Genomic DNA, 16379 nt, shown 5'->3' with positions numbered 1-16379 from the left:
AGTGTTGCACTGCAGGCCAGAAAATGAGGTGATAAAAGTGCAGGCTACAGAACTCTTGATGCAAACAAATGATGGGGTTTATTAAAGTGCTAGTGCCAAGAATGTCATTTGTTGTCTATGTTTATGTGTGCAGGTATGACTCAAGCTACAACCACACCACCCTCGACAAGGTGTTCAAGCCATTGACTCTATAGTGAACTGGACTGAGTGACCCCTCCCCCCTCATGTTCCAAATAGGAAGTGTCTGCTGGCTCCAAGAAGCCAATAGACTTCTATTGATAAATAAATAGCAATTACCCAGTCATATTACCGTTCTTGCTCTGATATCCTTTTCTTAACATCTTCTTGCACATCCAAATTTTTCATCCTATTTTTTCCCTCTAACGCAAGTAATTAAAGTTATAAATGGACCTATCAGATGCCTTAGTAAAGCATGTGGTGCCTGCTATACGCCACCTCGAAATTTTGATTCTTCCAAGCCCACTTTCAGTAGGTGTAAAGACTTTGAACAAGCTTACTCCTGATGGGCGACAGTAGTTGCTTTTGAAACGTTGACTCAGTCCGACTTGAATCAATGACCGTCATCTGGCTACAACATGGCGACATTCATGTCCTGGAAAAATGGGGACTTAATTTACTTCATTTTGCTGGAACTGGAGGTAAGGGATTTTCTATGGGTGATGTCACACCTGTTCAGTGGTGTGATGTGGTGTGTATATAGTTATCTCTAAACAGCCAATGGTTCATGCAACCACTTCCAATGAAAAGTCTATGTAAATGCATGTTTCCGGCGTGTGCGCTCAAAATCTTGCTTTCATGCGTAGCTATTCAAGTTTTTAAGAGTTTTTGGGCTCAACATACAAAATGTTATGAACATGCATTGAAAGTTATACCAGGTCAAACTTTGGCCAACAGGGACTCAGATTTGGTAGTGACGTATGGATGGCATCCTTTTTAATTCATAGAAGTACCAACCGCTTTATTATGGACAAGAAATGTATAAATGCGGTTTGTACCCGTCCAGATTTCTGACACCAAGACCAAATCCGAAGTCTTCCCCTCCGGCTTCTCACTACCCCATACATTTAGCCTGTCAAACGGAGAGTTATGAAAAAATTGAATCTTCTAATTTGGACGTCATTCCCACTCAATGACATCATGAATAGTCGCCAGTGCGTAGATGGCAGTGCTTGGAAAAAACACAACATCAGTTTTAGAGCTTTAAAAAGTCAAGCTAAAACAAAAGATTATCATCCATCCATCCATTTTCTTGTCCGCTTCTTCCCTTCCGGGGTCGCGGGGGTGCCGGAGCCTATCCCGGCTACTGATGGGCGAAGGCAGAATACACCTTGGACAGGTCGCCAGTCTGTCGCAGGGCCACAATCACACACCCATTCACTCTCACATCCACACCTAGGGACAATTTAGAGTCACCAATGAACCTATGAAGCATGTTTTTGGACGGTGGGAGGAAGCCGGAGTCCCCGGTGAAAACCCACGCATGCACGGGGAGAACATGCAAACTCCACACAGAAAGGTCCCAGCTGGGATTCGAACCGGGGCCTTCTCGCTGTGAGGCAAGAGCGCTAACCACTGCGCCACCGTGCAGCCCCAAAAGCTTATCATTTACATGTTAATTTCTTTGCACCCATGTGAGGACATGCGTTTCTCCTCCGTTTCTCCACCCTTGCGGCGGAAGGATACAGAGCCCTCTACGGCAAAGGTTTCCCCTTCAAAAGACTATTTCGGACACTCTAGCCCTCAAAATGCCCCAACAATTGGAGGGGTAGGGAGAAGCCGGAGAGGTAGAAGAAGAATTTGGATTCGGATTCGGCCAGTCTTTCCTATATCAGAATAGTAAGAAAGAAAAAGCACAAAGCAAGATTTGCAAAATGTACACCGCTTTGACATTTTGCACCAGATCTCTTCAAACTGTAGGTACGGACATGTGCTTGTAAACAGTAGGAAAAGAAGAAGAAGAATCCATCCCTGCGTGTCCAGTCTGAACAGTGTGGGTTAGAACACATGTTTATAGCATGTTCAAGAATGTGTGTCACATGACTGGGTTAAAGGTAGCATAAGAAGTAGTGCAAAAACCCAAGGTTTAGCATTGCATCTTCAAACATAGTGAATAATGCAAAATATAGCTCCTAGCTTAAGGGCACAATCATGCAACAAATAATGGAGCTTGGGGAAAAAAGTGGAAAATGTGCATTAACAAGCATAGCTCTTTTAAATGTATTTTCTTTTTGCCAATTTATTTTTAATTGGAAAAAAAGAGTAAACAGCATCAAAACAATATCAAATACCTAAAAATGTTCCTGTATATCCATCAAGAGTTTAGATGAACAAATACAGAGTTTGAAAATAAAAATAAACACTAAACAGGTAACATGATGAATAATGCTTTTATATTATTATTTCTGATGAGAGAAAAATGCAATAAATTTGACTTTTATTAAAATTTGAATTAAAACCAAAGACATTTTCACTTAAATATTAAAAACTACTCTAAAATAAATACATTTTTTTATTATTTTGTCACATATACTTTCTGCTTTATCTGCCTTTTACCTTATTTTACTCGCTTGGCCAAAGTAATAACTGTGCTTACCTTTGCATATACAATTAAGCAAATAATCACAATCTGTTGGTAAATGTGCCAAACCTGAACAGCTTAACCTTTTAAAGGTTAAACACCTCTCACATTTTCAGCCTCTCCTGACAACCGAGCTGTTTGCATATAAATTTCTAAAAGCAAAACCTTTATTTATTTATTTTTTATCTTTGAGGTTGTTTGGAACATTTGGATGAATCGTTTTACGTCAACATCAAGGCACTTGACAAAATTTCAAATTCTGTGTCCCCATTTTCAAGTCTCCTGAACACATCTTTAGAAGTAAAATGTGTAGAATCAGAAACCACGTAAGGCCAAAAAACAAACCTCAACCTCTGCCAGTGATAGAAACAAAAAGGTTGTTGAAAAAAAATCAAACATCCTGTCCTTGATTTTTAGATTGAACAACAAGATAAAATTCTTCAGCATAACCTCTGATTTCCACTTTGTTCCCAGTAATTGAATAAAATTCACAAAAAAGTAGAAGTAGAGGTAAACGGAGAAGCATCAGAGTCAAAGGGAGAGGGTCTCTTCCTCTTTTCCAGGTTTACCCTATTAAATAGAGCCTGGAGAGGGCTCTAAACCACAGCAGATAGGGCAGAGCCAGAAACAGAGTCCTTGAAGCGTATCAAGGCAGATGTCACAGGCCAGAAGAAAAGTGCTGCCATAGTCAAACCGGGGCAGCAGAGGCAGCACTGAGAAGAAACCATCCTTGACCAGAAGTAATCGTCTCATTTGTCTCATTTGAAAGTGGGGGGTGGGGGCAACAGTGGCAGTTACAAAAAGACATGTAGAAAGAGATTGAACGTCCTTCATGACTTAAAAGTGGCCATGATGTAATATCATAGGCTTATCAGTTCCCAGCACCTTAAAGACCTGTTTTCTTTTAAGTACATTTATTAGACTAAATTTTAATGATTGTAAGTTATATAGAGTATATGAAGTTAATCAGACCAGATAATTAGGTAGATACATTGGTAAGGTTTTGAGTTTTTGGTAATCAAACCCAGTTACAATTTCAAATTTATTTATAAAAAAGTAAAAATGAAAAGTAAGTAAAGTGAGTTGAATGTAAAAGTATATTTTTGGTCAAATGTTTTGGGCAAATTGCATTTTGCTTAAAGTTAGAAAAATACCCAAATAAGTCAAATCTGTTCAAATAATTTTAAAGAGAAGGAAATAAGTACTTCACATTTGAGCCTTGGTGTCCGTGTCCCTGTGGTGCAGGTTCTAGTCCTTGCCCTTGGGCACTGAGCCTCTCTACACTCGTGGGGGACACCCACTTGGCGTCTTCCTCCTGGGCGAAATCGAGCTGCCCCTGTCTTGACCATCTGCAGAGTGGGTGGGTGGTTGCCTGGTGCGTGGGGTGGGTCTCCCTTGGGGGACCCTGGTTTAAGCCTGGGGTTGGGGATGCTCAAAACTCCCAGGTGGTGGCGACCTGCTTTCCTGGGACCCAGGATGCCCTGTGCTGGGCCCCCTGGCGCAGAGGGAGGGTTGTTCCTCTGACTGGGCTGGAGCTTGCACTCTTGTGCCCCCCTGCTCATTGGTGTCGGGGTCCATATTGGCTATAGTCTGGGTGGCTGACGTGATTGCCTGACAGGCGGACATACTTTATCTGCTATACCCCATGGGCGTTGGGGGGCCGCTTATGCTTTGGCGGCAGTCTTGGTGTGGAACTACAAAACTATAAGCAAGGAGCTGGGCATTACGGTGACAACTGTAGGTGAATAAATACAAGAATTACAACATGACTATCAATCGGTCTGAGGCTCCAAACAAGATCTCAACTGGTGGGGTTTCCATGACCATGAGAACAGTGAGAAATAGGCCTCAAACAAAACGGCAGGAGTTAGCTCAAAGCAACTGGGACCCCAGTCATCAAGAAAACCATTGGTATTCCTTTATGCCGCAATGATTTAACTGCACATCTTGCAATTCTTGCAATACTCACAAAGTACCTTTGTTTAAGAAGGCACACATTAACCTTAAGTTTGCTAATGAACGCCTTCTGGATTTAGTGTGTGATTGGGAGAAAGTGCGGTGGTCAGATGAGACCAAAAATAAGTGCTCTTTGGCATCAAATCAACCTATCATGCTTAAAACAAAATGTTTCCACCAAGTACATCATCCTTACTGTCAAAAGCACTTTGAATTGTCTCTGTACATGAAATGTGCTATACAAATAAACTTGCCTTGCCTCAAGCATGGAGGTGGAAACATTATGCTTTGAGGATGTTTTTTGAACAGGACTAATTCACCATGTCGATAGGAGGATAGACAGTTATGTAGCATCAAATTCTGTGTGAGAACCTTTTTCCCTCCACCAGAAGGCTTAAAATGGGTCATGGATCTTCCAACAGGATATTGACCCAAAACATACAAAGGTCATAGAGTGGCCCAGCCAGTCTCCAGACCTCAATCTTGTAGAATACCTACGAAGAGAGCTCAAGCTCAGAGTTGCCAAGTGACAGCCACCAAATCTGAATGATTTAGAGATAATTTGCATAGAAGAGTGAGCCAAAATTCTTCCTGATTTGAACAGAAACTTGATCATCAACTACAAGAAACATCCAACCTCTGCGGTTGCTAATAGGGGTTTTGCCACAAAGTACTATGTCTTTCTCTCACTGATCAAATTAATCTACCATTAAAATGATAGACTGTCAATTTCTTCAAATCAGCAAGCGATTAAATCCTTAGTTCCTCCACTTTCTATTAGAAAAAAAGATGACTTTGGCGTTTCAAGTGAAGAAGAAGAAAATGAGCACTACTGTACAAGTTCTTTCAACTGCAAAAACACCTTACCTGTAATATCTACTGTAACTTAATACCAAATGATTAGATCAATGAAAATAATGACCACAAAGGAACAGAGATGAGGTATTAGAACGAGAATATAAAATGGTGCGGTTCAAAAAGGAGAAAAAAAAATCAACTTTATTTCAGATTGACAATATTAGAGCTAAAATTGAATGTGTGTATGTGTCTGTGCTCCAGTTTAAGACCTCAACTGGCTTTGCAATAGTTTCGATAATCTGTCATCTCCTGCTGTGTTAGCATCCGGAAACATCAAATGAATAAGACACCTGGCAGGTCTCATTCTCTCCCTCTCATATGTCATCCCATCACAGCCTTTTTTTCCCTCTCCCTGCTTCGACGTCTCTGCCCAAATCCTTCTTTTATCTCGACACATTTCCTCTGACTCAGCTGCTGCTATGCCATCACCTCACTGTTTGTCTCGCTCGCTGCCACGTCCTTTTTATATTTCACTTCAGGATGCTCTGGGTGCTGCATTTTTATGAATGAAAATGGGTTGTGCATGGCCTTTGCTGAGGGTGCAATACTGGTTTATCAACCACTATCAACTACATCATTTTTACAGCTTTAGCCAGGAGACATCTTCACTCTCTTTATCTACTGGATGTACATATTTATAAGGTTAAATCAATTTACCTGGATCAATTTTTAAATGTAAGTTATTTAAGATAGCGTTAAATAGATTAAAAATAATAGCAAACATTTAGTCATTAAAAATGTTCACATCTAAATCTATATTATTTCAATAACTTTAACTTTTAGATCGATACAGTAAATGTCTTCTCAATCAAATTTACCAAAAGCATAAATCTCATTTAAATTGGTTTACTGTCTTCCCTCCCTTTAAATCTCACATAAAGTGACTCAAAAGTTCTTAATAAAAAACTAACCAAATCATACTTGGAAGTAAGTTGAGCAGTGGACTCCAATGCATTTAAAGAAGAAATATGCATAACCATCATGACCTTACTGAATCCTATAGACAATAACAGTGGTCCAGATTCAATTCTTGGTCAATCTAAATGCATAAACTGTCCATAGTAATCTGGATGCTGGAATAAAGTCACCAGAATTTTCATAAATTGTAGATTGAGATCAAATGAGCCCCGTGATTGACTGGTGAACTGTCCAGGTTGTAACCCCTGGACAGTAGCTGGGTATGCTCCAGTCACTCTGTGACCCTGTGACCCCAATTGGCAATAAGGGGAGTTTGGAAATTGGATAGATGGATGGAAACCAAATGAGTACCTTGCTCTTATGTCCACAATACTTGTAAAGAAAGTATGATGGCAGCAGAAAACACAAAAGACTTAAGGTGTTAGAAGGCTTCAATTACAACACTGGATTTACTCTGATAAAAATAGAGTTTTTGGTGTTTTTAACATATTCTTGTGGCCTTTTCCTGATTTCGGAGGACATATATTAAGAAAATTAAGTCCAAAATTGCATTTTTAAGTAATTATTATGAATTAAAAGCAAATGAAAAAATGCTGCTTAAATAAGAGCTAATTTGTGATGTAGAAAATATGCTGGACAGGCCACAAGCTCTCTGCTCTGCCCCTGGGCCCATGGCCAGCTCATGCTCAGGTGTGCGTAAGAAGTAGAGAGAAGATGGAGAATCAACACCTAGGTGTTGTGGCGGGTTACAATTCTAAGAAATATCAAAGACGTTAGCTTTCACTTTTTATTCAAAAATCAACGGAGAGGAGACCACACCAATAGTCTTGTTCATGACTCAGGAGAATTTATAATGAACGACAGCCACTCTGCAGAAACTGCCTTATAAATGACAGTTTTTTTTTTCTTTTGGCTAAAAACAGCATAATCATAATTAAAATACCCCTGAAAATACTTTTAAAATAGCTCAAAAGATAATCAGAGTGGGTCTTCAAAGACAATGTTTTATAAGATGATACAAAGAAGAAGAAGAAAAAAAAATATGTTTTTGTGTGCTTTTCTTGTTTTTTAGTTTTACATACAGTCTCCTACCTGGCCAGATGACATAAAATTATCATACTGCAGAGTATGCCCATACCATAACAATATATAAAGGACTAAAATAACTTGGTGGCTACATGTAACACAAGCAGAATTTTTAAAAATAGAAAGAAGGTCATTATGTGACATTGCCTTAAGCTGGCACATGGATCCCAGAGACAATCTTAGTATGCAGAAGTCAAAACATGAGAATATGAATGATAAACAGATCAGCCAACAGCACAACAGTTTACTGCATTATGCATTATATAGAGATGATATTTCCTGGAAGGGGGAGTTACTAGTGATAATTGAAAAAAATACAGTGCAGAGAGTGATGAGTATTTAAACTGTCACAGTGTCCCTTAATGAGGGAAAAATGTTGGTAGGAATTTGAGAAGAGGGTGAGAAGAGAGTAAATTGGACAGTGGTAAAAAAGTGTGGGGAATATGACAGTTTCAATTATAGCAGCGTGTCAGTGAAAGCAGAAATAACAAATGGGAAATCTCTGCTAATTGACTCCCATCTATCTTTCTAATCAATGCACGTAACACACAATAATTGCGGAAGTTACAACACTGTAAAATTGTTTCTCTACTGGAGTTGTATCATTATTTAGCAGCACTCACCTTTTCTTTTGTGTCATTTCCGCAATGCAGATGGGTCATTAAGCAGCAGCCACTACAAAGACCGAGAGGCTTTTTCCTTTGCATCTGTTATCCTAGAGATGACTGCTCTGATTCTGTCTTGCCTTCCTCACAGCACAGCAAGCTTATGGCACTCATGAACTGTCTGCACACGACCTTGATATTTCTTCTTTTATGATCTACATAAGTTTAAAGATTGTTTTCCCAACTCATTTTTCTCACATTCAGTAAATATATCTTCCTGATGCCTTCACCGTCAGTTTTTTTTTTTTTTTTGCAGTAACAAGAAAAGTATCAGTAGACTGTTCTGGCTCTTTAGAGTCAAGAACCTCACAGCGATCTAGTAATGGAGAGCATCCGTGCTTGACACAGGCTACAGGCACAGACAGCCTAATGAATCCCTATACTCTGTCAGGATCCTTCTTTTTAACATCCCTCCCCTTTTCCCACCAGAGGACAGATTTCCTGCAGCAATAGGTACTAAAAAAATGTGGGCTTGACAGATGGCGACACTCCTCTCTTTGCTTTAGTTACCTAGGTCATGGTGAGGGTGACTCCTGTCGCTTTGGCCAAGAATATCCAAATGACAGTTCACTCCAATGAAGAAATACTATGGAAAATAGTGGAGATGGAGCTGAACATCATGAGAAAAAACTGTTCTGACAGTAGGTCCTTCTTCTTTTATTCAATTATTTTTTTAAATAAATAATGCATTTGTGAAATGCAGTGTGTACACAATTGTTTCTCGGAGACCTGAATACTGTGATAAACCCTTTTGTTACAAGGAAAATAATAATCTAACTTAACTGCCTCCTATTAAGATAAGCAAAATCCCAAGTGATGAATAGAAATATGAAATCCTCACAAGTGATGTTTGAGCGAGGACCATATAACCTATTGTTAACACAATCTACAATCTACTGGGTTATATTGGGCCCATTTAAAGATAGTTTAAGACAGTTTTTTTTAGCTCTGACATGATGTTACCAATCCTCAGACTTGAACATTTACTTGGTGAACTAGTCCAGCTCTACTTTGTTAGTTTTTTTGATCTGCGCCAAGAAAAAAAGTCACAAATTTCCCCGTTGTTGAGAACTCAGTTTTGAGACCTGATGTAATTGACAAAGCTGCACACCTTGAAATATTCAAGAAACTGGAAGGACATTAATATTATAAAGGATTGAGTGCTTATGTTTTTCACAAGTTATGTTGTCTTTAATGCTTTCCATTAGCAAGTGGGTATTTGTGCTAAAAGTTTAACTGTGTAGCATCTCAAGTGGGAGCAAAACAAGCAAATGTCACTGAGAGTATAGAAGCATAAATGCAATAAATGCTTCCCACACAATTACTGTACAAGCCTAAATGAGCAAAAACCTTTCCTTAATATGACATCTAATTAAAGTTCTGTTTTTGGTGATTAAATTCACACATGAGGGGATAGAAAATGCTACGTGTGGTCAGAGTGTTGGAACTGTAATTATGTAGTCTCCAATGATACAGTGCATCAAGAGAAATCAGAATTAGATTGCATAGATGTCTTTTTGTTGGTTTCTTCCCCACTAATAACCATCCAACTCTCCATCTCATTAATCTTAACAACCCATTACATTAGGCTTATTGTACTTAGTTTAAAAAAGCCTTATTTAAACATAGGGAAAATACACCTCATCAGCATACTGACACAAGGATTTCACAGTAGATTTGTTCAGGCCAGACTTTTGTGACCTGGATTATCCCATTATGGCTGACACAATTAAAGACTAAGGCGTGTTTTATTTTTATTTTTTTTCCTTTGTTTTGAATAACTTGAATCTAAGGCTGCATTTTACTTTGAAGGGTTTTGAAGTTGAAGTATTTCTAAAGTTTTTAGTTCTTTGACTTTCTGTTTTGTTCAGCCCTCAACTGTTAATGGCTCACACCTGGTTTTACTGACACACCTGCTCCTTGTTCTGTCATTATCTCAGTCAGCCTGCCTGTGGCTGAATGTGACTCTTAAGTATTTTCACATTTTACAATTGTTTTTTCCTTTGTTGATCAATTTTCACGGTTTTCAATTTTTATAATTTTGGTTTTCTTTTATCTGCAGGTTTTTGACCCTTGATTTTAAGGGTTTCCATCCTGACAACTGAGACAAAAATACATCAATAAATAAATCTAAACGTTGCAAGCTTAAAGTCAGATTAATTTTAACTGATTTGTTACCTAAGGAATTGTATTATTCCTGTTAGTGCAAAATACCAGGGTAATACTCAGAAATCAGTACACTTTGTGTCTCACAATTGTCATATTACAATGTACCACAAAATGCATTTTATAACAAATGGAAAGATCAATATATCTCCGAGTTATTGCATACAAACACGTTTTAAAAATTTTATTTAGAAACATTTTATTGGATTCTAAGGTTTAGGGATCAGCTAAATAAGCACGTCCTTTGTTTTATTCCTCCAACTGAATAAAACAAACAATAGACAGTAATTAAAAGCTTTTTTCTTTCTTGGGTTGCAAAAAGCCCAAAATCCCATTGACTTACATTGAGAAACAGACAGTTATTTCTCACTCATTTTATATCTAAGAATAATCATTCTTCCTCTGCTGCTTTCTGCTTAACTTCTTTTTTCTAATCCTAATTTTTTTTAAAGATTTTTTTGCCATTATCACAAGTTATTAGAGCTATAAATTGACCAATCAGATGGCTCAATAAGCGTTTGTGGGTCTGAGGTCGAACGTCTGGGGGGTTTCATTGACAGATGACGGGTAGCCAATGGGAGCAGACTTCATCAATGAGGTCCGTGAAGACCTTTTAACACCTACTTTACAATTCAACAATGTACCAATCATTGTCCTACTGTTGTTTTCCTCAATGGAATGTACCGATGCAGCAGTTTAAAACAACAAGAGGCGCATGCTGTCGACATTTTTAGATGAGGATTTACTCTGTAGAAATAGATTTCACTCTGAGGTTATGTGCTTTGGACTTTTTTATTTGTTTAAAGTTCGTTTGTCTGTTTTTCACTGTTTTGATTGTAGCTTATAAATTATAAGTTGAGTATATGCGCATAAAATCACCAACCAAAGTTTCATCTTCGCTGCACTTTTCCAGCTTGCTGCCTGAATTAGACGCAGACGTCTGAGGAGCGCGAGACAAACTTGAAAGGACCTGGTCGTATTTTCAAACACATAAAAAGATCCAGCTGTTCACTTGTTAGGATGGTTGTTTATTTTAAATACCGCTGAATGCGCTTCTCACGTGCATCTGATTAGACTGTAACCTGGCCGCGCATGTGAAGAGACGAGCTGCGGCGCGCGCATATCCCAAATGCTCCTTTTATCTCGACAAAAAGGAATAAATGTAAGTAAATCCCAAAGGACCGCTGACATAATCAAATGTTGGAATGGTTCTCCCTTAAAAACTTGAACAATGACTTGTACAATTCTCCCGAGCCGCCGTTATTAAAGTAGAAGCTGTTTACATCCGCGGTCTCGTGGTCGAGGCGTGTAAAGAGGCGGACAGTTGCAATAAACTCACTCCAGATTGGCGACAGTACTTCCTGTAGATTCCATGACTCAGCTATGACTCAGACCAATCGCTGAAAATGGGTTGCAAATGGTGATATCCGTTTCAGGAAGTGACGGTGAAAGCGGCGGCCTACTTTCACGAGGAGAGGAAGTAATGCATTTCCAATGGGGGACCTCATTGCTTGCTCAGTCCATTATTTTTACAGTCTATGGTAACAGCCTATCAATCCTCCTCATTTCATTAATAATGGTTTAGGACAACTTTTTAAGGACCAAGGACCTGACGTCATTAAGGGTGTCTTCAGACTGGACTCTTTTGGTTCACTTAAAGTGAACCAGAGTTAATTTTTCCCAATAATCCTGAAAAAGTTTTTAGTCTGAATACACAGACCCTGGTCCGGGAACTGCTCTCGAACCCATCTTTTACGGTGGTCTTGGTCCATTTCCAATTGGACCAAGCTCCAGTTCTCTCTGAGTTTCCCCAGTTTGAATAGAATCCATCCTCGGGGCGGAACAACTGGATCAAAACAGCCACCATAGCGTGGCATTATGGGATGTAAACAGAGTAGAAATGAAGCAAACGATGAGTCGCAGACAAACATGGAGCAACGATGAGACACAATAACTCATTGAAATTTGGTCAGATGAAGGGAGGCTTATTAAAAAAACTTTTAATGTGATACAAATAGTTTCTCACACTGTTTTCCCAACAATCTATTTGACATAACCACTTATTACTATACCCTTTTAGTGGTCGTCTCCATGCCTCCAACGTACCTTAGTAGCAGTAACAAGTGTTGTATCTGATGTTGATCCAAAATTCAAAATTGGTCAGCGAAATATAAAGTTTGAATACATGAACTTTCCTGTCCATTAATCTGGAACAAATTAAGGGGACTCAGTCTGGACCAATGACTTTTCCAGTTTGAATATACCCTAAATATTTTTCCACTCAAGTTTTTTTACACTTTTTTTTTTACATATATTTCATTATTTCTATTGTAAGACTAACACTGTCAAGTTAAACCTTTCAACACTGTTAGGCACAAAAATTATATTCATAGTCTTAGAAAAATATCAAATATATTGATTTTTTGTTTTCTGGAAAATGTTTTGCATCTGATTTGGCCTTCTAGCAATAACATTATTTTCAGGCAACATTTCTGTCTCAGAATGCATTTAAGATAGATCAAACTTTCCTTTTTCGTCTCAATTTTTAGATTTTGGAGTTACAATAAAAAAATAAAAAAAAAAACAAACATGTCAGGTATACAATTTAGACATTTAAAATTGAAGTTTAGATTTAAACGTTGTGAATACCAGCAGAATATCACTATTTGAAAGCAGAAGTGAATACAACCTCTGGAAGCAAGACATGAAAAAAGTGTTTTCTGGGCAAGAAAGCTGGCTTGCATTGGTCGACAGCCTATAACTTTTTCTATATAAAAAATTCATACATTCAGAAAACCTTTGAAACTCAAGTGAGAGGTATCATTTCAATGAACTTCTAAAAAGCTTTAGTGACACTTGAATAGCTCTGCTCAGACTTTTTCAAGCAAGTTGCATTTAAAGTGCTGTACAGATGTGAAGTTGCACAATCACAGCTACAAAACCCAGTAGAAGGTGGTTTGGAAAGATACACTATATTTATTGCAAAACAGATACTGTGCGTGCAGAAGTCAGATATGAGAGAAGAAAAGAGATATTCGTAATTTTTTGTTTCTGATTCTGGTCCTTCCTTCAACCCAGAGGGAAATCATTACTCCGAGCCAACTAAATATGCATGTGGTTAATTATGCATCTTGTTATCACTGGCTAATCTCCATAAGATTCTCGTGTGTTCAGTCCCACTCATTACTATTCAGAAGGCCATTGCACAGGTTGGGACAGTAAACATACTATACAACACATTTTATCTTAACACCACACAACAACCTGATCAGCAGACTTGGAAGTGCACAGGCACGCGCATAATTAAACACACACGATAACACGATCAAACAAGCGCACTAGTGCTCACTCAGGCGCACAGATTCCATGCAGAAACTGACAAGACACATCCACATATTATACAGTTCCACTGACAGAAGGTCCAGGTTTGCTGCGTGTGGGTGGCAGGCCGGTCTGTGCCAACTCATTAAGAGCACAGCTGGCCATATGGGCTAAAGTAGGGTGAAACCACAGGGGCCCTCAGATTAGCGTCCGATAGGATTTTCTCATAACGCTTAGGAATACAGGGAGCTCCTTGGGGCATGTAATGTATCTTCCACAAATGAAACTCAATTTTATTGGATTTCATCGAGAAACATTTTTTAAGGCAGTTGAAAAGCTGCACTGAGGTAATAAAATCAGTGTGGTCTTCAAACCTCTGCAAGAAAATCAGGCTTGTAACACCTCACTGCGTCTCTAGATACTGTAAGATTATGTATAATGAGTCTGCAAAGAACAGTAGCAAAAGAAGCTGGAGACTAATAACTGGCTGGGAAGAGACTTACTCAGGTTCCATTTGAGCCCCGTGGTGACTGTTTGGCAGGGACCACCCACCGGAATGAGGCCACACCAGTCTCCTTCAAGACCGGTGTTCACTGCCAGTCTGTGGCTGCCCTGCCGGCACAAAGGATGAATGTGTGAATGGATTAGTGGAGGTGTGATCGTATGAAAGTGATGTGATAAATGGAAGGGAAAAGAGTGGAGAAATAAAAGTTCAGCAAGGCATCTTAAACTTTTTCCGCCCTCGGTGAAGAAACTGAGCTTCTGCACACAGGGACCAAGGCTCATTTTATTAAATTATTGCTCTTGTCAAAACAGTAGCCCATTTTCAGGTCCCTGCTCTAACAAAACAAAAAAACCTTGTCGCCTTGAATTATAGTCTATTGTAGTGTGTGTGACAGAAAGTCGAAGGAGTTCTTGTTCTGCCACACATAGCTACACTGACAACCAGCTTTAATGTGAAAACACTGTTAAAAATACCACATGTTAAGTATATATTGTAACATATTCCAGCGTCTTAAAGGGAACAGGAGTAATAATAAATAGCGGCATCTATGCGTGTTTCCCAGTGGTGTCTGAGATGAGGAAATCTCTCTAGAGGAAGATGCCATATATCAAGAAATGATCTACACAGAAAGCAAATACTAACAAGTGTCTGAAATGCCACATTTGCTCGAAAGAAAAAAAAACTAGGACTGAAAAACAAAAGACATAAGCAAGTAGCTGAAGCTAAAAAAAATGACTTTAATCTGCTAACACTAGGAGAGATAAATGACATTGCTTTGACCAAAAAAAAAAGGCAAAGCAGAAACAATCTTAAAAATCTATACTTAGAAAGGAACTATTGTGGCAGCACAAAATTGAAGAGACCATCTAAACGCCACTTGCTAGACTTCCACAAAGCAAACAGCCACAAATGTTAAAAGCTGCATCCCAATATTTCAGCTACCTAAAAGTAACATCCTAATATGTAAATAAAGGGTAAACAAAACAACAAAACATTTAGGTCTGTGAGTTTTTAGAAAATGTGATGAAGTCCTAAAGTACTTTTCTTTCCTAAAGAATAGTAATTTAAAGTCCCACCCCAGCCATCTTCTAAACTATAGTAAAAGTGTTTAGATTAGTCTTTTGATTATGCAGTTTTTAGGCAAAGCTATAAAAAAATAAAAATAAAAATAAACAAAAAAAAACTCTTCTTGGACATAGTCTATGCAGAGCGCCAGTACTTCATTTGAAATTTGGCTCTGAGTTGTGAGCGGGATTATTGGCAGAGAGTAAGCCTGCCCTTATTTCCCATCATCCCCTTGTTTACACTCTCTCCCCCTAGCTGACAGTCCCATGACAACTCCATGATAACATTAGCGGGCAATAAATATGGTGAGCAATATTGGAGCTAGTATAGTTTTGAGCCAGATACCAGCTCAGATAAGAAAAATGAAGATGTAGATGGATCTATTTGTCTGCAAGTAGATGTATTGGAATGAATCGGAGCAGGGCCAATTATAGTTTGAACATCACAACTACATGTTTTTTCATACATTTTTTTTGTCTGTGTCTGATTCATGTGATTTGAAGAAAAACATACTCAGAACCTCCAACCTTTTTTCTTTAGCCCCAAAGACAATAACCTCAGTTTTGTATATGTTTAATTGAAGTAAGTTTTGGCACATCCAGTCATTGATGTCTTCAATGCATTTACCAAGAGGTACAGGGCCTCGGTCTCGTGGTGTCAGTCTAATATATATCTGTGTGTCATCTGCATAGCTATGGTAACTAATGTTGTTGTTCTTTATAACCTGGGCCAGTGGGAGCATGTAGATGTTAAATAGAAGTGGTCCCAGGATGGAGCCTTGGGGAACTCCACATGTAATTTCTATTGGCTCAGAAGTGAAGTTACCAATTGACACAAAATATTTCCTGTTTTCTAAGTACGTTTTGAACCAGTTTAGTACTGGCCCAGTGAGACCCACCCAGTTTTCCAGTCGTCTGAGTAGTATTGGGTGGTCGACTGTATCAAACGCAGCACTGAGATCCAGTAAAACTAGCACTGACATATTTCCACTGTCTGTATTCAAACGTATGTCATTAGTCACTTTGGTCAGAGCCGTTTCAGTGCTGTGGTTCTGTCTGAAGCCGGACTAGAAGACATCATAGCACTTGTTTTTTATTAGGAATTCATTTAACTGATGGAAAACAGCTTTTTCAATGATCTTACTTAAAAATGGCAGGTTTGATATTGATCTCTAGTTGTTCATTTGGGTTTTGTCTAGACTGTCCTTTTTTAGGAGAGGTTTTATTACAGCTGTTTTCAG

At 38.7% G+C, this 16379-nt stretch overlaps 1 protein-coding gene across 3 annotated transcripts in view; it reads right to left on the bottom strand.

Annotated features, from left to right (window-relative positions):
• The window catches only part of tpk1 (thiamin pyrophosphokinase 1), an 83944-nt gene that overhangs the window by 13979 nt on the left and 53586 nt on the right, over positions 1 to 16379 (bottom strand). For all 3 annotated transcript variants that reach the window (XM_036217331.1, XM_024280131.2, XM_024280132.2), the window contains one exon: positions 14073 to 14181. In XM_036217331.1, coding sequence (XP_036073224.1) covers positions 14073 to 14181 — 109 coding nt within the window. The remainder of the gene's footprint in view (positions 1 to 14072; positions 14182 to 16379) is intronic.

This window comes from Oryzias melastigma, linkage group LG20 (assembly GCF_002922805.2).
Source record: "Oryzias melastigma strain HK-1 linkage group LG20, ASM292280v2, whole genome shotgun sequence".
NCBI classification, from domain to species: domain Eukaryota; kingdom Metazoa; phylum Chordata; class Actinopteri; order Beloniformes; family Adrianichthyidae; genus Oryzias; species Oryzias melastigma.
The sequence above is the reverse complement of the archived record's forward strand: the minus strand, read 5'-3'. Positions and strand labels throughout refer to the sequence as shown.